Genomic DNA, 25,296 nt, shown 5'->3' on the forward strand with positions numbered 1-25,296 from the left:
AAACTACAACTACCTACCATAGACCACTTAATATAACAATTTTGACATTGACAAACATTCAAAATATAAACAAAAGGATGCTGCTGGATGGATTTGGTATTTTCAATATACAAGGTTCTCGAGATCTTAACAAAAAATTATCGATATAATTAGCGGGCAGCAAATTAACCAAGGATTATAAAATAAGCACAGAAAATACTGGATACACAAATTGAAACATGACTCACAACATCAGTAATAACAAACCGATGCACCTATTGAAAGAACTAGATTCTTCTAAATCGGCTGAGGCTGTATGTTTCTATTGTTTATCAACAGGACGAACTTTGATTTGTCTCTCCTCTTGTAAACACATAACTTTTCTTGAAAAGCTTTTTAAAAATAAGGTAAGTGCTTTACCACTCTTTATACCAGATGTACTGTCGGTTCATTAACCCGTCTATGCAATAAAAAGTTACATAACGACATAAGCTTAAAAGCTTACAGCAATTCAGGCAGCTAATATAAAAATTCTAATGGAAGTCAGTCGCACTGCCATGACTATTACTAACATTAAAAAAAATTTTTTGGACCTTCTTCACATCCACCTGTCATTGTGAATTGTACTATTTTATAGCCTATGTGCTATTCTCATGTTAATGTAACTATTATACTAAGAAACCTCACCAAAATCTGACCAGAGATTTTCATATGGACATGTAGCAAATATACAACAACTATAATAAAAAAAAAATGCATTTCTAATATCTCATTCTTAGACACATTTCCATTTACTAGAAAAAGAAGTGCCTACTAAGCTTGAACACAGATACATTACATATGCAAACTTCTTTCTTCTTTGAACCATAAATATTTTTAAGATAACAGATACTTTATACTACTTTATGTTCCATATGTATATTTCAGCTGAACTTAAGAAGCATGCTACTGTGTACAGAATGTCATCATTTACTGAAGAAGACAGATCTGTTCTTGAAGAGAGTGGAACAGTGTTGCTCCATTCTCCAAGGAAAGGTTTGTTTAAGGAACCAATCTGTAACAATTTATCTTTGGTTTTTTTCCCTACCTATTCAAGTAACCTCACGGGGTTATACTAGTATATATCATAGAATTAGTAGCTTATGGGGCTCTAACCTGATGACGTTGCTAATACTAACCCTAGCAAGAACAGTGCTTTGCACAATCTACTACCGAGGCGAGTAGGTCACGGGGCTCAAACCTGACGAGGAGGGAGTACTAGGGCCTACTCTTTCTCCAGTTGACACATTAAAAAATAGGTCATTTAATCTGTGGGGATCTTTATGAATCAGAGAAAGTGGAGCACTTTTTCATTGCTTAAATGGATGGACAAGCTCACGACCCACTGCTGTTAAGTGGTTATCATTGAGCCCATAGACATCAACAAAAAATTCTGCCACTCACCTTGAGACATGAGCTCTAAATCTAAGTTTAATAAGCATAAAAATGGCTTTTTAAAATTTAAAATTGGCATTATAAGCAATTTTTTTTCATTTGCCCTGTTCCAGACATCTCAGTTCAAGAAGGTATTAAATTACAAATACAGCACCCTCCTGCTATTTTCGCCCTTAAACAACGAACTATGTGAAGTCAAAATTGAGCCTGAAGACGTTGAAGTTAAAGAAGTAACTACCTTGAATTATCTCAATTCAGAAAATACGCCAGAAGTGAACGATTTCTACAATGAAACAGCGGAATTTCCTGAGGTGTTTTTTTATTTTGTTATTGTGGTTCTCGAGTTATGGGCTGTCAGCCAGCCGATTTCCACGAACCAGTCTTGTGATCAGGTACTAACGGTGGACCTTGGACAAAACTCAGTTTGTGGAGATAATGGATCTGGTTGTCTCTTGACACTGATGATGATGTTTGATATCTGGGTGTAAAAAAAAAAATACCACTGTGTTCTATTATTTTCTATAGTATGTTTATCAATGTGGTGTTTTCCGATTCAGTAGGATGAAAGGAAGTGATTCTAATTCAGTTTACCAGGTGATAATCGAAGTCCATGGACATTCACAGCGTAAATGCCGCCACATGTATTGTGACAGCGGCTGCCCCACCCTTCAAACTGAAACGCATTACTGCTTCATGGCAGAAATAGGCGGGGCGGTGGTACCTATCCGTACGGACTCACAAGACGTCCTACTATGAGTAAAAGCTTTGGTTCGACAGTGCCGGTAGAACTGAGTGGAAGAGGAGGATCCCATTCCCAATCCTGCAGACCGAATGGTAAACTACCGACGTCGCCCTAAACACGTCATTTCGGATCCTCCCGATTCATTAACGGTGCTTTTAAGTACCTCAAGCACCGGTCACAGTTCTCGTCGAACCCGTCGCTTGCGACGAAGGGCTCAACGAGTAAATTAACTCATAGACACAACCCACTGAGTTTCTCGCCGGATCTTCTCAGTGGGTCGCGTTTCTAATCCGGTGGTAGGTTCTGCGAAGCACTGCTCTTGCTAGGATTAGTGTTACCATATGCTCAGGCTAGAGCCCCGTGAGCTCACCTACTTGTTCTGCGAATCGAACCCTTCAAAGTTACTAGAATAGGTAGGAAAAAAAGGAGGATCCGTGAGGGTAGTTATCTTTTAGTTACAGGCACAGGGACGTGAAGAGATGAAAGAGGATGGCTGGAACCTTGAGCTTGTCGGCGGACGTGAAGAGATGAAAAAGGATGGCTGGATCCTTGAGCTTGTCGGCGGGATCAGATTGAGGGTGATAGAGTTATCTGACGCCGAGCTAGGGGCTGAGAGGGAGAGGGCCATCTGCGACCCTAGATACACGAAGAAGTCATACAAATGTCAGAAATGTATAATCTCTTACGACCACGCCATTAACTTGGACAGGCATTTGACACTCAGCCATAATGAGGTATGATGTAGTTTAAATTATATCAAGGCGTGAAAAGCTATTAACTTTAAGTGACATTTTTTCAACCATTTAGCCATTGAGCCATTTAAAGTTTGAAATTTAAAAAAAATATATCTTGACAAAAAAAAATCATCTTCAGCTATTTGAATGGAGTAAACTTAATTGAACTTCAATTACCAACATTGAATTGTTGATGTTAATACCAAAATAAAACGGCCTTAAATGTCGCTTAGTACGCGATATTCACAGCCCTCGACATATAAGTCGATGTGTGAATATGCTCTCTGGCTCCGAAATGGTTGATGTGATTTCGATGAAGTCTTCAGGTTGCCCTCAGATTGGACCAGCGGGTGTCCTTGTTTAGTTCGGTAGCCATCGCCAGCTATAGTCGCCACCATATTGGCCTTGGCTGCTCTGACGAGCGCCTTTCACTTTATCCCTACTCCGCGGCCGACCGTCACGCGACATGCAACACACAGACGAAAAAGTTTGAGTCGTTGTAATAAAAGTTTCACTTTAAAGGAAATAAATTAAATGACCACTGTGAACTACTTTTTATTTTCTCAGAATAACGCACACGTGTGCGACGTATGCGAATGTACTTACGACACAGAATCGAAAGTCAGAACTCACACGAAGAGACATTATTTGAGGTAGGTTGACGTTTTCGAATTGAAAGTAATGTTTTTGTTAAATTGTTCAGAAGGCATGCGCATGAGTGCTTCGTGACATAAATAGTCGGGATAGGGTACTTACGCATGCGGGCTCACAATACCACCTATCGTTCAAGTACGTACGTCTTGAGAACAGTGGATACTTGTCTTTTTGGGCTGGGAACCGAAACTCCTACAAGGTTCCCTGTTTGCCCCGCCATTATTTGTGTGGCTGCTGAGATAGAGGCCACCCGGTAGATGACCCCCTCTCCCTTTCACCCGAACCTTCGGTCCCCGTCCAAAAGATGTGACACCGGACACCTTTTTACCATCACACCTCCCGCCACCGCAGCAGAATTTATCCATATTATCTAGAACCGCTGCGTTCATGGACATTGCGTTTCCAAAGATCTTTTCTGCCACGTACCATCCGGCTTTGGAATGAACTCCCCTCCACGATGTTCCCCTATTACATGTCGTTCTTCAAACAAAACTTGCGGAGAGTACTTAATGGTAGGCGGCGGCTTGGTTCTGCCCCTGGCATTGCTGATATCCATGGGCGACGGTAACCGTTTACCATCAGGTGCGCCATATGCTCGTCTGGTAAAGGTAATAATTTTTTTCTTTTTTTAAATTCCTATTGGCAACGTTTTAGCTCGCTTAAATCCTAGCCCAGGTAACCGTCTTATCGGTCCTCCAGGTACAAGTGTATGGAATGCGATAAGTTGTACCAGGACAAACAAACAGCCGTTGTGCACTACAAAGAAGTACATACGGTCGATCGGAAGATATACAGATGCGATTTGTCGCACTGTCGCTTCGAGACTGCGTAAGTGTTGCCATTTTATTTGAAAGTTCATATTTTAATATTTCATTGGTGTTGCCCGTTTAATTGAAATTTTCGTTTCGAGCTAATACGACGATGACAGTTATGGAAATTATTTCATCGGTTAATAACATAAATTAGAAATTTTCATTAATCAATAAGACATTTACAACTTCAAATGTTGTAATGTATTGTGAATATATCTACATATATCTATTACTGGTGGTAGGACCTCTTGTGAGTCCGCGCGGGTAGGTACCACCACCCTGCTTATTTCTGCCGTGAAGCAGTAATGCGTTTCGGTTTGAAGGGTGGGGCAGCCGTTGTGACTATACTGAGACCTTAGAACTATATCTCAAGGTGTGTGGCGCATTTACGTTGTAGATGTCTATGGGCTCCAGTAACCACTTAACACCAGGTGGGCTGTGAGCTCGTCCACACATCTAAGCAATAAAAAAAAAATAAAAAAAATTCATCACCATTTGAATATAAGACTAGCTACCGTCTAATTTAATAAAAAAAAGTAAAATAATGACGTTTACAGTTTTTTCTTTTTCCTGCGTGAAACGAAACGTAAACGTCACGAGATATTTTTTATCTGTGGTAATACTTATATTTCTGACCGCGGGAACTTATTGGCGGGAACGCGAGTAGTGAAGTTGTGTGATTTGTTTTATTTTGTCTATTTAGTGTTTCTTCAGGTTTAAATGTGTAATAACGGTGGTTTATTAACTGTTTAATATCTGTTAAAGTGCACAAATGTGGGAAAATGAAACAAAGCCGCTGGACGTAACTGCTCGGGATCCTCCAAAAAGTCAAATGAAAAAATCTCAGTAAATGACCACCATTTTACTGAGATTATACTTCATCCCATATCATCTCATCTCATGTCATTTCATTTCGTTTTCATTTCACTTCATGCCATGTTTCATAATAATCAACTTCATTTCATTTCACAATATCATTTTCATATAAAAAAGTTACGTATCATTAAAATTAAAATAAGATTTGACCTTAAAGGTCTTAGTTACCAGGTCATAAAATCCTTTTAAAAAAAATATCTGACCGCGGCTCGCGATTCCCGCAAATAATATCAATTTCAGCTCTCACAGAAGCTACAAATACCATCAAGCGAAACACAATCAAGTTAAATGCTCTTTATGCGACGGAATGTACTTGCAGGGGACCCAATTGAGGATGCATATCAAGTAAGTGACGTCACAAAATGGCGGTATTTTTTTTCTTTTTTGACAGATCGATTAACGTATCATACGGATATCGCAGTTAGCGCCCTGAGATATTAGTTCTAAGTATGGAGGATAGAGGTAAGGAGAACCGTCTCTGTGTGAGAAAGTGTCCGTTAAAATTTGCTAAATAAGGGTGGCGCTACTGTAGCAACCAGGTAAATTTTAAAAAAGGCGCTAAAAGTTATTAGAATAAGAGAGAAATAAAAAAAGACGAAATAACTGTAAGCACTACAAAATCACAAAAAAAGTAACTTATTTAAAGCTGATAAGAAAATGTAATCGATGTCTCCACGTTTTACCATAGTAATAATTTTAGGTTATATTAACGAGGATATGTGAGGTATTGTATATTACAATGTCACTAACTACTCTAGTCATTAAGTATATTAAATTTCCTAACTCAGCATGGATACTTCAATCAGTTAACAACTGCTCAATTCATATCATACCCTGTGCCTATGCTAGCGCCATTCTGGAGGATTTTTGAACTGTTATTTAGTGCTGAAAGTGGGACACTTTTTCAAGATTCTCCCATATGAGACGGTTCACCTTACCTCTACCCTCCATACTTCTAAGTTTCAGTTATATGCCTACCCGTGCGGGCTTATTTATTTATTTATTTATTTATTGCATTCAATACAAAGTCAGGCTTACAGTTTTCACCAAATATATAAAATTTCAATATAGCGCGCTAGATTTATATATATTAGACGATGTTATTCTTACCTCGTGGAAGTCGTTAATATTTATAAAGAGCGTATTTTATTAGAAAAATTGGTAGTAAAAATTTGATAAAACTATAAGAACACAACGGCAGTCCTATCCTTTAGGTTACTACGACTCGCCATTTGGGATATTGTATTTTTTTTTATTGCTTAGATGGGTGAACTAGCTCACAGCCCACATGGTGTTAAGTGGTTACTGGAGCCCATAGACATCTACGACATAAATGCGCGACCCACCTTGAGATATAAGTTCTAAGATCTCAGTACAGTTACAACGGCTGCCCCACCCTTCAAACCGAAACGCATTACTGCTTTACGGCAGAAATAGGCAGGTCGGTGGTACCTACCCGCGCGGACTCACAAGAGGTCCTACCACCAGTAAAATACTTAGTAATTAACTTAATAATTAATTGTACTTAATAAAAAAATAGATATGTACTAACAATCACGCCACGTTAACTGGTCCCGTGATAAGTTCGTAAAGAACTTGTGTTACAGGTACCAGATAACGGAAATAAATGTAAGATTTTTATTATACACATACATATATTTCATATTTTAATATACATCCATAACCCTGGAAAAGACATTTATCATACAAGAAGGAAAGGAAAGATATTTATCATACAAATATCTCCCCTTGGCGGGATTCGAACCCGCGACCCCCTTGTGTAGTGACCATGCTACTTACTACTACACCAGACGGCCGTTGAATCACTAACTTAATAATTAATTAATAATCTTAACATTAAGGAAACATAATATAGATAGACTTAGACACTATATCGATAGATTAGGTAGCATAGATTAAGCAGCAAATGTATTCAATTTGATTCGCAGCACCGTCCACAAAAACGCATCGCAATTCAAGTGCGAGTCGTGCGATAAGGTCTACAAGCACCGGGCAGGGTTGCGCGCGCACGTGAGGTCAGCGCACGAAGCGAACAACGACACGTCTCATTACTGCGGTCCTTGTCGCAAATTCTTCAGCACCGCCTCCACGCTGGCCCAACATCTGATCGAACATTCGAAGCATGTCGGCAAAAAGTTTGTCTTGACGATAAATCTCCAGTTGCGAACTTGTAGGAATGCACGCCTTGAATTGATTTAGATGAGTCGTCTATTATCAAAGGTGGCAATCTGTGCATTTGGACAAAAAGTTATTGATATGTCAATACAGATTGATTTGAATATAATCGTCTCCTTCAAAGAATACGGTTCAAAACCTGCATTAAATAAAGGTTAATACTTAACCTGTTATTTATCTAAGATGTCGTTCAGAAGAGTTTTGTGACTGCCAATGGAATACAAAGTCAATAATTCGTTTTTCTGATTTACCAATAATTGTCCAAAAGTCACATTGCCGGCTTTGATACTAGTCGACTCAGATAATGAATGTGTGATAGTAATAAAATTGTTGGAGTAAAACTTATTTAGGCTCGTTGAGAGTTAAACTCAAATCGCGACAGATTCGTTACGGCTAGAGAGAAAATATATAATTTAGGAAGAGCGAGAGAGAGAGAATAGATAGAACGTCTCGCGAACCACTGGACCGTGGAAGAAAGGACAAAGAGAGCTAGGTCGTTTCTCTTATACACAGCATTCCCTATTACAAGAGAAATTTGTTTTAAGGGTGAAAATTTGAGAAAACCACAATACTATACAGTGCAAAAGAAGTTTCACTTCTTTCACGTGCACCAATTTGCACGCTCACCATTTTTTCTCAATATAAGTTATATTAGGGTGACTAATACGATTTTCGACATCGCTGCGTAGTGTACAGTGTGTTGTTTTAAAAATGAAGACGGGCGATACCTGTGAAATTTTACTTTTGCTGTCAACAAACAGACAAACACTTTCCCTTGTATTAAGTGGTTAGTGGAGACCTGGCAACGCAACGTACTTTCACTCTTTTTTTTTATTGCTTATATGGGTGGACGAGTTCACAGCCCACACGGTGTTAAGTGGTTACTGGAGCCCATAGACATCTACAACTTTTATGCCGCCACCTACCTTGAGATATGAGTTCTAAGGTCTCAGTATAGTTAAAACGGTTGCCTTACTATTCAAACCTAAACGCATTACTGCTTCACGGCAGAAATAGACAGGGCGGTGATACCTACCCGCGTGGACTCACAAGAGGTCCTATCACAAGTAAAATTCACAAGAGGTCCTACCATCAGTAAAATACCTCACCCTTAAGACCTCCGTACTATACCAGCTTCAACTAATGACGTAGTCCTCATATAGTCTGCATGATAAGTAGCTCTGTAACTTTGTGTAATTTTTATTTTATTGCTGAGATGAGTGGACGATCTCACAGCCACCTGGTGTTAAGTGGTTATTGGAGCGCCATAGACATCCACAACGTAAATGCGCCACCCACCTTGAGATATAAGTTCTAAGGTCTCAAATTTAGTTACAACGGCTGCCCCACCCTTCAAACCGAAGCGCATTACTGCTTCACAGCAGAAATAGGTAGGGTGATGGTACCCACCCGCGCGGACTCACAAGAGGTCCCACCACCAGTAGGATTTTAGTTTCCGTCCACTTCATTCGTTTTGTACCTCTGTTTGTCTTTGTTTGTTCGTCGTGCCGTTCTCCACGTGTTGATGAATCGTTACGATTATTTCAGATACGTTTGCGATGATTGCTCAAAGAGATACTCCACGAAGCGCTTCCTGAGACAACACATAGAAATGGCGCATTTGAAGCTCAAACCCGATTACAAGTGCACGATTTGCGATAAGGTAGACATCGAAGTAATCTTCCTAGCGTTTCCAGAGCTAATAGAGTGATTCGTTAAAATTGGATTGAACGATAGTACTGGTTACGTCAGACTTCGAGAGAGAAAGTGGGGGTGGGAGGATGAGGAGAGAAAGAGAAAACCCTTGAATCTAACTTAGGTGGGTAGCGTTCGGGAAACCGTGCAGAATCTTCTCGTCCCAAACACCGCAGTGTTGCATAAAGAATCATTAATCCGTCCATGCATCGGAAGGGTCAAAGTCACACGAAGAGCAATGGAAGGGGCTGTGTCCTGGAGTTTCACTGCGAGATTCGATTAGGAATGAAGGCGATTTGCAGGAGAATCATGGTACACGACACAGCCCGAAGAGTTGCAAGGTTGAAATAGCAGAGAACAGGGCATAATGCTCGATGAACATATGCTTCTAGCCAAAAACTTCTAGCCTCGTAACAAGCAGGGTAGACTTTCAACCAGGTTGCCCGACGACCTACTGGATGTAGCAGGACATGACTTGGTCATTATGAAGGAAACTTAGGCGAGGCCTATATTCAGCAGAGGGCGTCCGTAGCCTCATGTTCATCATAAAACAATAGTATAGGAGTCGGTTATTTTGATTGTTGAACAATTTCGTCCATCCGGTGTTAAGTTGTTACCGTAGCATATGAGCTCTGTGCTTAAATTATATTGAATAATAGCTGTCCCCTCACGTCCCAACCCTTTTTTTTTTCGGGCAGGGGGCCGATCCTCATGTGAGGCTTCCGCGCCTAGGTGGCGCGCGGGGTATGTAAGACTTGACGGTCTACAGATGTTCAGAACAGACCGCGGGTCCAAGTCTGTTTGAGGGCCCTACCCACCAAACGACTCCCCTTGCACTCTCTCACCCGACGTCCGATCTCCATCTGAGGTCAGAACCTAGTCAAAGTAGGGGGGTTCCCGCGGTCAACACTACAACCAGACTCGCGGTGCCACCCCAACCCTCCACACCCCGGTCCTCCAATGCAATTCGAAAATGTATATAATCCACATTTTATTAATAGATCTTCAATACGTCGTTCACGCTCAGAAGACATGTGGAGTTTAAACACGAGAAAAAAAAGTTGCCTCGCGATAAAATCTGCGAACATTGCGGACGCGGGTTCATGGTGAGTTGTCGGGACGGTACGATCGATTGTTTTTTTCAGTTCGAGCAGCGATAGCTCTTTTGTTTGAGAACGAATATTTATTTATATATTGTACTAGCTAACCCGGCAGACTTCGTAGTGCCTCAATCGATATAAATAAAAGACCTAAACTTTTGTATAAAATAAACTTAAAACAAACAAAAGGAATTCGTCCGACGGAGGACACATCAAAGGGAAAACATAATTTTTATTTTTATTTAATTCCGAGTATTTTTATATTTATCTACCTTTTAAACCTTCTCTGGACTTCGGTCCAGTCGTTCTCGAGTTTTAGCGAGACTAACGAACGGCAATTCATTTATATAACTAGTCAGGTCATAAGTATTGTCACACAGTAAAAACTTTTCTTTTAGAATGCTGGCCACAAAAAAGTTTATTGTTAAGTTAAAAATGTATACTTTTAGAATTTTACTCATTTTTAAATATGGAGTGGACGCTTAAAGAACACCGTGTTGCAGTTATTGCGTTGCATCGTTGCGGTTACGCGCCATTTCAAATTTTTAACATACTGAAAAATTTGAATATAAACAAAAGATTCGTTTATCGTACCATCAAACGATATACAATGAAGACTCTAGTGTAGATGACAGGTCAAGAAGTGGTCGCCCTCGGTCTGTTAGGACTCCAGCAGTGATAAAAGCTGTGAAGGCGCGAATTCAAAGAAATCCCAAACGTAAGCAGAAACTGTTAGCCCTTCAGATGGGGTTAAGCAGAACCACGGTGAAAAGGATGTTAAATGAAGACTTAGCTTCGGGCATATCGAAGAAAAACAGGACATCGTTTGAATGCTCGTCTAATGGACCTGAGACTGAAGAGATACCGCGCTTTGTTAAAGCGGTACGCGGGAAAAAAATATCGGGAAATTTTTTTCGGATGAAAAAATTTTTTCCGTAGAAGAGAGCTACAACAAACAAAATGATAAGGTGTACGCAGACAGTAGTGAAGAAGCGAGCAACCGTATTCCGCGTGTCCAACGAGGTCATTTTCCATCCTCGCTCATGGTATGGTTGGGAGTTTCTTATTGGGGCTTAACAGAGGTACATTTTTGTGAGAAAGGTGTAAAAACGAATGCAGTTGTGTATCAAAATACAGTCCAGACGAACCTTGTGGAACCTGTTTCTCATACCATGTTCAATAACAGATACTGGGTATTCCAACAAGATTCGGCGCCAGCTCATAGAGCGAAGAGCACACAAGACTGGCTGGCGGCGCGTGAAATCGACTTCATCCGGCACGAAGACTGGCCCTCCTCCAGTCCAGATTTGAATCCGTTAGATTACAAGATATGGCAACACTTGGAGGAAAAGGCGTGCTCAAAGCCTCATCCCAATTTGGAGTCACTCAAGACATCCTTGATTAAGGCAGCCGCCGATATTGACACGGACCTCGTTCGTGCTGCGATAGACGACTGGCCGCGCAGATTGAAGGCCTGTATTCAAAATCACGGAGGTCATTTTGAATAAACTTTAGTGTCATAAGAATCTGTTTTGTTAAGTTCATTTTGGTATATGAATGGTTACATAATGAATAAACTTGTTTCAATTATTTTACATTAAACATGTGACAGAATTTATGACCTGACTAGGTATATATATATATATATATTTTATAAGTATAAATATGTCAGTCTCTGGTACCTATAACACGGTAATCTTAAGTTGGGGGCGGATAACCGTGCTAGGATTGGTTCCCAGCTATAGTTCAAGTTCGGTCCCTGTGACGAGGCTTGGGAGAAGCCTGTGTTCAGCATTGGACGTTCGTGGGTTGATAGATAAATAGATGGACCATTCAAAGACTTAATTTTCCTTTCTTCCACTTTACTGTTATGTTTCAAATATGGAGGGTAGAAGTAAGGACGAGCAGCTCAATGCCTTAAAAAGTGTCAGCTGAAAAGGGACCCAATTAAGATGGCGCCATAGTACCAAGTGAGAAGATTAAAAAAACACCGCCGTAAACTATTAGTTAGTAGGATACTAAATTAAGAAGGAAAGAAACACTTACTAAGTAAATTTTATTTAAAAAAAAAATGGGTTTTTGAATAAATAAATAAATACTGCACGCTTTTGAGCTACACAAGTCACGAAAAATTTAATATTTAAAAACTGCTATATTCATATCATTTCCACTTCCTACACTAGCGCTATTTCACAGAGTCTTCCAACAATCCTCCCTACTTCAAACGATCGCTCATTGCTGAGAATCGTGATGTGTCCTTTGCGACCTTTTTTTGTGATTTGTAGTCACTTATGTCGGTCTGTGGCACAGTGAAGTGCGTGCGAAATTCACTCCATCTTTTTTGGCTTTCTGGCTTCCAACTCGCTGTTTACAGGTGAACACTTTCAACTTGTCCCGTATACAAGATGGCGCTCCTTACTTCCACCCTCCATAGTTTCAAAAAGGAAAGTGTGCTAAAGCAAATTCGCGGCCATATTCAAACGTCAACCTCATTACAGACAAACAAAATACTGAGTTCGCATATACGCACGCACACCGGCGAACGGCCGTACGTGTGCCAGCTTTGCGGCGCGACTTTTGGCCACTCGGGCGCGATGTACACCCATAAAAGGTTACTGCACGGCTTAAAAAAACGTAAAGGAAGCTAGTTTTTGACTAGAATGGATAATCTTGCGCTTCGTAAGGATTGAAACCTTGGGTACGAACAGAGCGATGAGAGATAAAAGATTTGTTAAGGACAAGATAAAGTGACTGCGAACTGCCATTATTACTTGAGTGGCAGCAGAAGACAGAGAATGCTGGCTTGGGAGCAGATGAAACATTTAGTACTTTAAATCGCTGGCTTCCCGCGTTAACTTTGAAAATTGTGGTGTTAGTCATATTTTGACAGCTGGCAATCTTAACGCGTGACGTTCGCGCTTTCTTGTTGCCAGTTTGAAATTAAAATAAATAAACAATTTAAAAAGAAATTCGTTTTTTTTGCCCCCATATTCACATTGTCATTTAAGTGCTTAAAAAGTATCCGCATATTAGGAGAATTTTCATGGAGGAGGATTTTATTAGAATCTACGCAAATAATTTTATGGGCTAGATCTAAAAAAACGAGTTTGTAGTATATCCAAATAAATATGTTATTTTTTGTGCTAATTTTCTTCAAAAGCTACTACATAAAAAAGCTAAGCGGCTCATAGTTCTAATTCTGAATACTGAAAAATAATGATCGATTGATGAACCTATTGGCATCAGATCAGAGTTTTTGTGATGCGAGCTCACGACCCACCTGGTGTTAAGTGGTTACTGGAACCCATAGACATCTACAACGTAAATGCCGCCACCTACCTTGAGATATCAGTTTTAAAGTCTCAGTTTTTACAGTGCAACGGCTACCCGGCCCTTCAAACCAAAACGCTTTACTGATTCACGGCAGAAATAGGCAGAGCGGTGATACCTACCCGAGCGGACTCACAAGATGTCCTAGCACCATTAGTATTACCACCATCAGATATTGTCGAGGTCGGCGCTCCCTAACACCGCTGCATCCACACCCTACACCATAGGGGAAAACGCCTCTGCTTTGCTTAAGCATATTATGGTAGGGGCGCATCAAATAGTCTACCGTTTGCTAACGAAGCTTGGACAGGACTTGTTGGCGAGAAAGCGGGTGTCGAATCCTGTGATTGTACCATTTTACTGCGGCCTTATTTTATCTCATCTCGTTTCAAATAATTTCATACTAATTGATTTAATGTCTCAAGTTAATCAACTTTATTTCTTTTCGTTCCAAATAATTTTTTTATAAAACAGTATTAAACAAAAGACCGCATGGTCTTATACCTTCGCCTTTCCAGTTGGAAAAATAGAACTACTAAAATTATTGTTTGTCAAACTCAACAAGGTCTATGAACTCGACTGATTTGAGAACATAGGTCTACATTTTAATATATCACTCTTATGTTTGAAAAAAAGTAACTACATAGGTCAAAATACAATTACATGATAAGCTAAGCAAAAGTAAAGATGGATTTTAAAGACCTAACTTATTGCTTAACAGGTGACGAAGTTCTTGTGCCGAAAGCAAATGTTTGTTTTTGTTGTTTAACTGATGGTAAAACGTTAATTGAGTTTGGATTGTGTAAACACCGAATATTCCTTGAAAATCATTTTAAAGAAAAGGTATGTAACTTTTATAATTAACTAGCTGACCCGGCAGACTTCGTAGTACCTCAATCGATAAATAAAAGATCCAAACTCTTGTTTAAAATAAACTTAAAACAAACAAAAGGAATCCGTCCGACGGGGGACAAATGAAAGGAAAAAAAATATATTATTTCTATTTAATTCAGAGCTTTTTCATATTTATCTACCTTTTAAACCTTCTCTGGACTTCCACAAATAATTCAAGACCTTAATTAGCCAAATCGGTCCAGCCGTTCTCGAGTTTTAGCGAGACTAACGAACAGCAATTCAATAGATATAGATAAAAAAAAACTTTGATTTTTCATAATTTCAAAACTACTTTTAAGTTTTAAATTCGCTTAATTTGCGTAATCTTCGAATGTTGTCGTAGGTATAACATAAAACATTTTAGGCGTCTGTGACGGCGGAAAATATTCAAAACGTCGAAAATAATATCAATACAGTATGTAATAAATGCAAGATTAAATCGTAAATATAGTTTTAATTATGCCTACAACTCTCAAAGATCAAAGATAATGCCATAGTGTTTTTTACTGTTGTGTATAGCAAAAGAGTCCATGTCGTTTTTTTTTTTTCAGTTGAATATACAAAATCTATTTGTGTGTGTCAAATGCCACAGTTTCATGAAAAAGATCAATCTGTTCTTGGTGCAAGTGGAACAGAGCTACTCCATGCTCATGGCAAAGGTATGTGATATCTTTTTTAATCTGGTATGTATATATGTATATCTTTTTTATTGCCCTTTTAGGCAGACAAGCATACGGCCCACCTGATGGTGAGTGGTTACCGTCGCCCATGGACTTCAGCAATGCCAGGGGCAAAGTCAAGCTGCTGCCTACCGCAATTTTATCCTTTATTATTTTATCCTTGCATGGGTGGATACCATAATTCTGCTTATTTCTGCTGTAAAAACTTGTACTCTGATTAGAAGGCTAGCATTGGCTGCGTTCACTTAAGACTTTGTTGGTGGTTGTATGTCTATGTGCTCTGGTAATCACTTAACACTAGGATGACTACGAGCTCAGCCCAGCCATCCAACTAAGCAATAGATTAATAGTTTGAGAAGTATTCGAATGTTGCTATTTTATGAATCTTTACTTCAACACAAAATGTATTTACTACACTAAAATTAGATAATACTACTGTTTGCAGACTCTATATAACAATGTTAACATGACTACAAATCTCGTAAGAAGCAAAATTGAAGTGATATCGACCTTAAATGATGTACATGAAATCAAAATTGAACCTCTCACTGCTCGAATTGAAGATGAAAGTAAAATTGAAATTAAGCTTGAAGATGCACACAATATTAGCAAGGCAGATATTAGTACGGCAACACTACAGAGTCTTAATGAACCTCTACAGGTAAATGACAATGATAGTGATGAATAAAAAATTTATTACTAATCTAACCAAACCACTATTTCCAGATATTTTTTTTATAAACAGATAGGACGGTCGTTGTAATGAAGTAATGAATTGTTCTAATGAAAATAAGTACCTAACTCATGTTCATGAAAGACTTCCCACGACATAGGAATAACATCGAAATTGAAATATAGACCCCACGATGATACCATTAATGTACTGATGTCTATATAAGCTCCCGTTGCTAACATAGATTAACTACAAGACAAATTTCTAGGCCGATCATCCTGAAGAAATAAAAACATGTGAAGGCATTGAGGACTGCTTCGGGGCCAGACTGAAGACAACATACCTCTCGCGGACAGAACTTGAAGCCGAGAGAGAACTAGCAAAAACGCACAGCAAATACACAGCGAAATTGCACAAATGTGAAAAATGTGTGGTTTCATACGATAATGAATTGCATTTGAGAAATCATTTGCTTTTGAGGCATAATGAGGTGAGACGGTAGAGGAAGATGATGTGAGGTCAGAGGAACACTGATCATGTTATGTTTATTGCTTAGAAGAGTAAAAGCACTCACAGGCATGTAGTTACTAGAGCCTATAGACATCAAAACATAAATGCCACGGCAAAGCTTGAGACATGAGTTCTGAACCCCTGGGCTATAGTACAAGGACTGCTCTGTCCTTCAAACCGGACTGTTTTAGGACAGAGGGTGGTGCTGACCTAAGGTAGACTTACAAGACACCGCTATTGGACTCTATAATTGACTGTCCGTGAAGATGTCTTGACAGATGAGTTTTTGTTTTTAGAAAAATCGTTACAAGTGCGATATCTGTGACTGTACTTACGACACGGAACTCAAATTGGAGACGCACACCAGGAGGCATTACCTTAGGTGAGGTTGGTTTCTTGAAAATCTATTTTACATGTAGACTTTCAGATAATGAAACCTTGATAGCGGTACAGACTCAGGCCATATTCTTGTATAAAAACCCCGTCTATTTCTGCCGCGAAACAGTATTAGGGTGGTACAATAATGACAATGTCCAAACATGATAATTCTTAAACGATTGGCAGCGGTTCAGCAGGTGTTTGTGTGGCGCTATCGTCCATGGACATCTGTGGTACATTTGCTATCCGATACCCAAAAATAGCGTAGGCAATTTTAAAAGTTAGCGGCTATGGCTTAAAAGGTAAGATGCCAGTGCTCCAATAAGCGATGCTAATATGTCGGCATACAAATCCTCTTGCCAATAATTCTAAGTTATTAACCTGGGATGTGTTCACGAACGATATGCAAGATGTAGAGCATCTCGTTTCGAAGTTGTTTTGATTCGCGTCGCGTAGCGCAGCATATCTTCGTGCAGGTGGGTCGACGAAAAACAAGATCCCTTTGCGGGTGTTTTTTTTTTTAGTATGGCAATCATCTTCTTGTTATACCAATTGTTGCCATCGTCGAGCTTATTAAAACTATCAATTATTATGTATATCGACGCTTGAAAGGCAAACGTGACTAAGCGACAATAACTGCTTTGTACATAAATGATAGGCAATAACCATATTCGATGCGCAAAAAATATATATTTCTAGGCCTATTAAAATCATTTCAATCCTACAGCTACTAGCTAGATTCTACTACAATAAGATTCGTTAAAAAAAATTTTTTTCTAGTATTTCAACTTTAAATTAGTCTACTGTAAGGTTCACGCATTATCGCTTAGTCACGTTTGCCTTTCAAGCGTCGCTATATATTCTGTTTTATGAGAAATGATTAATAGGCGGAATAAAATTGAAATTTTTATTTATGAATTAGTGATGAATTTAAAGTTTACAAAATGAGAAGTGTTTCATAATTTCACAGACTCTATACGGCCAATGAGCCGCCAATAGGCAGCAGAATAACTCAATTCTCGTGACTGTCACAAATTCGGCCATTATTTATAAATACAGGGTGCTCATTTCGCGATTGCAGATTCGAATGCTTAGAGTGCAATAAGCGGTACGTGGACAGGAAAACGGCAGCCATACACTGCCAGGCGAAGCATTCGGAACGTGTCGAGACGTATAGTTGTGACTATGTCCATTGCAGCTATGAGACCAAGTGAGCTATTACGATAACTGGACGACGACCGAGCTTTGCTCGTTTTTTTTTTTTTTTATAACGCCATCTTATTGTGACCTTCTACATTTTCGTGGGAACTTTGGCCCTAAAAGAAACTGCCCTAAATTCCATTATTCACTAAAACAATATTGTTATGTGAGTCTTTTTTTATTTTTTTTATTGCCTAGATGTGTGGACGAGCTCACAGCCCGCCTGGTGTTAAGTAGTTACTGGAACCCATAGACATTTGCAACGTATAAATGCGCTACACACCTTGATAGGGGTAGGTTGTAGGGTAGCTTGACGTGGTAGGGGACCTCTTGTGAGTCCGCGCGGATAGGTACCACCGCCCTGTCTATTTCTGCCGTGAAGCAGTAACGCGTTTCGGTTTGAAGCGTGGGACAGCCATAGTACTGTAAAACTGAGACCTTAGAAGTAAATTTCTTGGTCCTCATGTCTCCAAGATAGGTGCTGTCATTTCAATATGTCCGTGCCGCCTATATGCCGGCAATATATCATTTCAGTTCTCTTGCCAGTCTGAGGTATCACACATCGAAACATAAAGAAGAATTCTGCGAATTGTGTAAGAAAACGTATCCATACGGAAGACTCTGGAATCACATGAAGTAAGGCCGCAGTCGTATTTCGTTGATGAGACGAAGCGATGCGAGGCGATGCGATATTGTCCACAATTTAAGTGTCACCGTACTTCGTCGCTTCGGCATGACAATCTAGCTGTGTTTCTCGCCGATTCTTCTCAGCGGGTCGCGTTTTCAAACTGGTGGCATAAGCTCTCGCGAAGCAAGTGCCCTTGTTAGCAAATCAACTCATCCAGAGTCCTCGAATCAACCCATCCCTCCTGGCTTAACGGCAAGGCGTTTGAACCAACCACGATCCTTTCATCCCAAAACTCAACATCTAAACATCCCGTTAATTATTACGGAACATTTAGATGCATTGGAATCTCTTCTCTTCTTCAACCTATAACCACCCAGTGCTGAGTATAGGTCTCTTCATATGCTTTTTTATTTTTTATTGCTTAGATGGGTGGGCGAGCTCACAGCTCACCTGGTGTTAAGTGGTTACTGGAGCCCATAGACATCTACAACGTAAATGCGCCACCCACCTCGAACACTCGACGCACTCCATTTCCTTCGTTCTCTTGCTTTTTCCATCCATTTCTTATCAGCTATTTTGACCAGGCCGTAGGACCATCTCATTGTTTGTTTGTCCACGTTAAGATTTTCAATACAATTGGAAAAATAAAGTTCAAAAAAGTGATTAGTAACATAAATTGTATGTAAATGTCATTTGGACTGACACTACGCGCGTAGCTTCGTGTCGCATCGCTTCCTATCGCTCGTCTAGGACAGTAGACAATTTTAATTGTAATTAAACAAAATCCTGAGCAGTAATAACAGATTAGCTTAACATAAACAATAATTTATTATAAAAAAAAAATAACACAATATTCCTAACCTAAAAGTACATGTTATTATCCGCAACATGCTTCGTCAGATTACAGAAATAGAGTTATCAGCAACATGCTTCGTCAAAAAGTACAATACTTACTTTCAGCTGCAAGCGTCGTCATGTATAATAGTGTACAACAATAATAGTGTTGAAGAGGCAATATAAAGCGTACACATTTTGGAGTTCGACGAACTTTAGCAAAGCCCATAGACACAGAATAAACGCTCATATTAAGACCTGAATCGGTGACAATGGTCCGTACACATCTGGGTATTAAATGTCTGCCGATATATCCTTAATACGTAGCACGGTATAATGAAATAAATAATGTAGTTTAAAAAAACTAACTTAAATACGCTTTTATAGAAAATCCAATTAATGCTATCTTCTACTCATATCTGTTCATAAAATATTTATAACTACTGATACCATGCATGAAGGAAGGGTCATCTATATATTAATACGTGAAGCAAAAACTTTGTATCCCTTTTTACGAAAATTGCGCGGACGGGGAGTTATGAAATTTTCCACACTTATAGAGAATATAGAGAAGAAGTGCACAATGCTAATATTTTTTTAAAATAATGCATAAAAGATACATTAAATCAATAAAGAAAACATTACACACACTACATACCATGTATTTGACGCACACACGCATGCATACTATTTATTGTCAAACTTTTGTTCTTGACGTCTGTTGTCAAATTGAGATTAAATATTGTTTGTCTTTGTTAATATTTTTTATAGTATAGTCTTGGCGAAATTTCTGATAATAGAAGTATAAAATACAATCATAATAGTGTACCAACTTACAATTCCAATTAATTATAGTCGAATTTCGACTACTGCGGGACCTCTAGTTTCTATAAAAGCATATTTTGTTAGTTTTTTTTAACTTTTATTTATTTTTCATTTCTTAGTTGAATTTCAATTTATTCAATTTTTGTTTAAATATTGAATTGTAATCGATCCTTAATAAGTATACCAAATTTCGAGTTAATCCGACGTTTTTAAGGGGGTCAAAATCACGCTCAAAGATTCCGTTACATACATACCAACACACATACGTCTGAAGCTAATAAAAGCGTATTAAAAAGCTCGCACTAAGCACGCAGGACGACGGTTTCAGCTTGGTACACAGAAACGTTGCGAAGATCAAATGCGATCTGTGCGATAAATCTTACAAACAACGTTCGGCGCTCGCGATGCATCGCCTATCCGCCCACAGTGGGGACGGTGGTCAGGAATCGTACTGCGTCGACTGTGGGAAGTTATTCTGTAACAAATACAGTCTAGCCGTTCACTTGAGGGAACATTCCGAACATGTGGGCAAAAGGTGAGTTTTCTGACGCTCTTGTAAGTCATTTTGCACTAAACTCAGTGGTGGTTTAGCTTAATACTTCCACTATTCTAATACCAATGTGCACTAAACTTAGTGATGGCTTAGCTTAATATTTAAACTATCGTAATGGCAGCTTGTACTAAACTTAGTGGTAAATTAGCTTAATGATTTCACTACACCAATACCAGCTTGCACTAAACTTAACAGTAGCTTAGCTTAATGCTTGCACTACTGTAATACCAGCTTACACTAAACTTATTGGTAGCTTAACTTAATGCTTTCACTAGTCTAATACTAGCTTGCACTAAATTTTGCGGTAGTTTAGCTTAATGCTTTCACTACTGTAATACCAGCTTGCACTAAACTTAGTGGTAGATAAACTTAATGCTTTCAATACTGTAATACCAGCTTGCACTAAACTTAGTGGTAGATAAACTTAATGCTTTCACTACTGTAATACCAGCTTGCACTAAACTTAGTGGTAGATAAACTTAATGCTTTCACTACTGTAATACCAGCTTGCACTAAACTTAGTGGTAGATAAACTTAATGCTTTCACTACTGTAATACCAGCTTGCACTAAACTTAGTGGTAGATAAACTTAATGCTTTCACTACTGTAATACCAGCTTGCACTAAACTTAGTGGTAGATAAACTTAATGCTTTCACTACTGTAGTACCAGCTTGCACTAAACTTAGTGGTAGATAAACTTAATGCTTTCACTACTGTAATACCAGCTTGCACTAAACTTAGTGGTAGATAAACTTAATGCTTTCACTACTGTAATACCAGCTTGCACTAAACTTAGTGGTAGATAAACTTAATGCTTTCACTACTGTAATACCAGCTTGCACTAAACTTAGTGGTAGATAAACTTAATGCTTTCACTACTGTAATACCAGCTTGCACTAAACTTAGTGGTAGATAAACTTAATGCTTTCACTACTGTAATACCAGCTTGCACTAAACTTAGTGGTAGATAAACTTAATGCTTTCACTACTGTAATACCAGCTTGCACTAAACTTAGTGGTAGATAAACTTAATGCTTTCACTACTGTAATACCAGCTTGCACTAAACTTAGTGGTAGATAAACTTAATGCTTTCACTACTGTAATACCAGCTTGCACTAAACTTAGTGGTAGATAAACTTAATGCTTTCACTACTGTAATACCAGCTTGCACTAAACTTAGTAGTAGATAAACTTAATGCTTTCACTACTGTAATACCAGCTTGCACTAAACTTAGTGGTAGATAAACTTAATGCTTTCACTACTGTAATACCAGCTTGCACTAAACTTAGTGGTAGATAAACTTAATGCTTTCACTACTGTAGTACCAGCTTGCACTAAACTTAGTGGTAGATAAACTTAATGCTTTCACTACTGTAATACCAGCTTGCACTAAACTTAGTGGTAGATAAACTTAATGCTTTCACTACTGTAATACCAGCTTGCACTAAACTTAGTGGTAGATAAACTTAATGCTTTCACTACTGTAATACCAGCTTGCACTAAACTTAGTGGTGGCTTAACTTAATGCTTTTACTACTTTAATAACGGCTTGCACTAAGTTTAGTGGTGGCTTACCTTAATACTATCTCTGTTCTAATACTGGCTTGCACTGAATTTTTGTATATGACTAACCCTAGCTATTTATTTCTACCTAGTAGTTGAATTAACTATTAATTGATAACAATATATTGTTACGCGCTGGGGTTTGGGATTAATAAAAGTCCCACCAAAGTCCAATTTAAAACTCTATTTAACACTTAGAACACTTACGAATCCCTTTACAATTCTCACTACACTTCTTCCGCTTCGCTTCAGGTGATCCGTTCGCTGTTTCGCTTCAAGTAGATCCGATTACTAACTGCCTTCGCGTCATCTATGCAACACTTTTATAGTTGATACAACATCCATAGAATTATCGAGAACATTCTCGATAAGGCTAGATATGTGTTTCCGCTATTTGATAATAGATGGCGTTGCACTTATCGTTTGTTCTCGATTTTACTAGTTCTTTTGATATTCGTTTCCGCTATTCGACGACAGATGGCGTTGCTATTATCGGCGTAAGAATATTTATTTAAATGGACCCCAAATTAAGTTCACTATTCACTTTCAAGTTCATTTCTTGTTTCTTTTGTTGTTTATGTAAATAATTTGTAATTACACTTTGATTTTTTTTTTCAAGATACGAATGCGATGATTGTGGATTGAAATATTATACGAGACGAAGCATCGTCAGGCATATAACGAGTGCGCATTTGGGCGGAGCGACCGAGCATAAGTGTTCGCGTTGCGACAAGGTATAAAGTTTTAGTCTTAAGAGTCTATTCCAGAGTAACAGCAGTGCTTGGCAGAGTCTACCACCGGATCAGATCGAACAGCGGGAGCTTTCAAAGCGCTTTCGATTGGCTCGTCCGGAATCTATATATCTATAAGAAGCGGAATCTTCGAAGAGACTTGTGTAAACTTAATCGGAGTTCAATTAAAAACATCGAGCGGTCGATGCTGATAGCAACTAAAACGGCCCCTTTAATTACAAAGATAAATGTCGCTTAAATAGAATTGCCTTTCACCCCTCCATATATGTTTATATAAAAATGTTTTTGCATGTCCTCAAAATTGACGACAAGCTGAATCCACAGAGAGCGAAAAAAGCTTTCAGTTTCCTAGGCGACAGGGACGTGCTTCAAAAACTTTTGCGAAAACATGGCGCTGTTTTTATTTTATTTAATATTATTATTATTATCAAACATGATTTCCGTACGAGAAAGACGAGTATACAGCCCACCTGATGGTGAGTGGTTACCGTCGCCCGTGGACTTCAGCAATACCAGGGGCAGAGCCAAGCCGCTGCCTACCGTAAAACCATACTGTGATTTGAGGGTTTCCAAATCGCATGTCTAATATTATTTTCGATCGCAGATATTCGCCACAGCGCACCACAAACGGAGACACATGAGGCTCAAACACGAAAGCAAGAAGATGCCCCGGGACAAGATATGCGAGATTTGCGCGCGCAGCTTCACGGTAAGAGGGGGGGGGGGCGTGACGTACTCAGGGGGGACAGTGCGTAGACTTGGTCTCTATGGAGCATTTGAGCAGTAAAAGGGCGGTGCGAAGTATCTGAGAACTTAGGTCTGGTGGGGGACCGCGTCGGTCAAGTGAGGGGGAGAACAAATGAATAATAGTTTAAAAAAACTAACAAAATAATGCGTGGTATAAGTAGTTATAAATATTTTATGAACAGATATTAGGTAGTAGGAGGGTTATTGTGATAATATCCTGAAAAGTAATCCACGCTGTTTAACAATAAAATCATTATTTCTTACACTATTTTTAATTCAAATTTATTAAAATTTATTTCCTATTCTTTAGTTGGATTTTCGATAAAAAAAAATTTCAACTATTCTTTTTTTTTCTTTTTTTTTAGTTGAATTGCAATATTTTCAATATTTTTTTTTAAATATTGAATTGTCATCGGTCCCTAATAAGTATACCAAATTTGGAGTTAATCCAACGTTTTGAAGGGGGTCAAACTCATATTCAAAGATTCCGTTACATACTAACATACATACGTCTGAAGCTAATAAAAGCGTATTAAAAATTAAATGTTGCAGTCTTCGAAAATGTTAAAGGCGCACATACGCACGCACACGGGTGAGCGCCCGTACGTTTGTCCGGTGTGCGAGGCCACTTTTGCTCATTCGGGCACGCTGTACAACCACAAGCGGCTGATGCACGGCCGCGCTCTGGAGAAATGAACGAAGTTGACGAAGAAATAAATCGACGTTTAGTTAATAAAGCTATTATGAGTGTTTTATTTAGCCACTTGTGCGGTCTCGTCAAAGGGGGGTTGGGAGGGGAGGCTTCGCTTAACGCATCCGGTAATCGGCATAAGTAACTTAGCTTCGAAGTGTTTTCGATTTGCACGGAAGCGGGCAGCTTTTGGGTAAGCATCGGCTTGGCTCTGTTCTTGGCATTGCTGAAGTCCATGGGCGACGGTAACAACTCACTATCAGGTGAGCCTAAAAGTGAGTTACCGGACTCCAATGAAATCAACAACGTAACTGTCGCCACCCAAGTTGAGACATGAGTTCTAAGTCTCAGCTCTACAGTACATCGGCTGTCCCACCCTTCAAACCGAAACGCGTTACTGCCTCACGGCACGGAAAGACGGGTGTCAAATATTAAGTGGAGGGGTGGAGTAAGGTTGTGCAAGTGATACACTAAAAGTCTCTGATATTTTTCATAAAATACTTCTTGGTCATTTACCTGTTTGCTTGAAATATAAATTTCGTGCTTAATTGAAGACGACTATTTATATATCCTTGGTAATTGCATAGTTGCAATGAAAAAGTCAGTTTTGAAATAATAATAATAATAATATTTATTAAACAAGTAAAAATCACGTCTACGGCTCTATCAGATCCAATAACATTTGAATTAAACGCCTTCAGCTCTAACACTAGGAGCAGGCTCAAAGAATCTGGTAACCGTACTCGTCGAACTCGGCAAAGAGTTCGACGTGTAACCTAACCTAAAATCAGCTCGCTGAGTTGCTTGGCAAAT

The 25,296-nt window shown here is 39.0% G+C and overlaps 2 protein-coding genes across 11 annotated transcripts; both read left to right on the forward strand.

The window, feature by feature from the left end:
* The first annotated feature begins 39 nt into the window (after window positions 1-39).
* On the forward strand, window positions 40-13,191 carry LOC114245817 (uncharacterized). Of its 6 annotated transcripts, none has more exons than XR_016323845.1 (11): window positions 40-386; window positions 907-1,014; window positions 1,527-1,724; window positions 2,611-2,889; window positions 3,457-3,542; window positions 4,243-4,371; window positions 5,472-5,576; window positions 7,181-7,422; window positions 8,976-9,246; window positions 10,124-10,228; window positions 12,721-13,191. XR_016323845.1 is itself a non-coding variant. In XM_028178110.2 (11 exons), the coding sequence occupies exons 1-11, from the start codon at window positions 219-221 to the stop codon at window positions 12,868-12,870; spliced, it is 1,650 nt and encodes a 549-aa protein (XP_028033911.2). In that variant the 5' UTR covers window positions 40-218; the 3' UTR covers window positions 12,871-13,191. The 6 variants fall into 6 exon arrangements, 3 of the variants coding, with proteins under 3 accessions (XP_028033911.2, XP_089587468.1, XP_089587467.1); XR_016323844.1 differs by having other exon boundaries at window positions 8,976-9,090; XR_016323843.1 differs by having other exon boundaries at window positions 7,181-7,387.
* A 406-nt stretch (window positions 13,192-13,597) lies between these two features.
* LOC114245831 (uncharacterized) lies at window positions 13,598-24,533 on the forward strand. Of its 5 annotated transcripts, none has more exons than XM_089731347.1 (12): window positions 13,598-13,814; window positions 14,274-14,395; window positions 14,998-15,105; window positions 15,572-15,787; window positions 16,068-16,289; window positions 16,606-16,691; window positions 17,769-17,897; window positions 18,422-18,523; window positions 20,503-20,709; window positions 22,913-23,027; window positions 23,650-23,754; window positions 24,345-24,533. In XM_089731347.1, exons 3-12 carry the CDS (start codon window positions 15,043-15,045, stop codon window positions 24,486-24,488), a joined length of 1,389 nt encoding a protein of 462 aa, XP_089587473.1. In that variant the 5' UTR covers window positions 13,598-13,814; window positions 14,274-14,395; window positions 14,998-15,042; the 3' UTR covers window positions 24,489-24,533. The 5 variants fall into 5 exon arrangements, with proteins under 5 accessions (XP_089587473.1, XP_089587470.1, XP_089587471.1 ...); XM_089731344.1 differs by lacking the exon at window positions 13,598-13,814 and adding an exon at window positions 14,102-14,187; XM_089731345.1 differs by lacking the exon at window positions 13,598-13,814 and adding an exon at window positions 14,123-14,199.
* The last annotated feature ends 763 nt before the right edge of the window (window positions 24,534-25,296 follow it).

The sequence above is a fragment of the Bombyx mandarina genome, chromosome 11 (genome assembly GCF_030267445.1).
Source record: "Bombyx mandarina strain Sakado chromosome 11, ASM3026744v2".
NCBI lineage: Eukaryota > Metazoa > Arthropoda > Insecta > Lepidoptera > Bombycidae > Bombyx > Bombyx mandarina.

What these genes read in the sequence shown, in the direction of transcription:
- LOC114245817 (XM_028178110.2), top strand. Translation starts at nt 219, where the DNA reads ATGACTCACAACATCAGTAATAACAAACCGATGCACCTATTGAAAGAA. An exon ending in AAACAGCGGAATTTCCTGAG is followed by an intron (nt 1,725 to 2,610) that starts GTGTTTTTTTAT and finishes GTTATCTTTTAG; the next exon opens with TTACAGGCACAGGGACGTGA. An exon ending in CACTGTCGCTTCGAGACTGC is followed by an intron (nt 4,372 to 5,471) that starts GTAAGTGTTGCC and finishes TATCAATTTCAG; the next exon opens with CTCTCACAGAAGCTACAAAT.
- LOC114245831 (XM_028178131.2), top strand. Translation starts at nt 14,240, where the DNA reads ATGGATTTTAAAGACCTAACTTATTGCTTAACAGGTGACGAAGTTCTT. An exon ending in AAAATCATTTTAAAGAAAAG is followed by an intron (nt 14,396 to 14,997) that starts GTATGTAACTTT and finishes TTTTTTTTTCAG; the next exon opens with TTGAATATACAAAATCTATT. An exon ending in ACTCCATGCTCATGGCAAAG is followed by an intron (nt 15,106 to 15,571) that starts GTATGTGATATC and finishes TACTGTTTGCAG; the next exon opens with ACTCTATATAACAATGTTAA.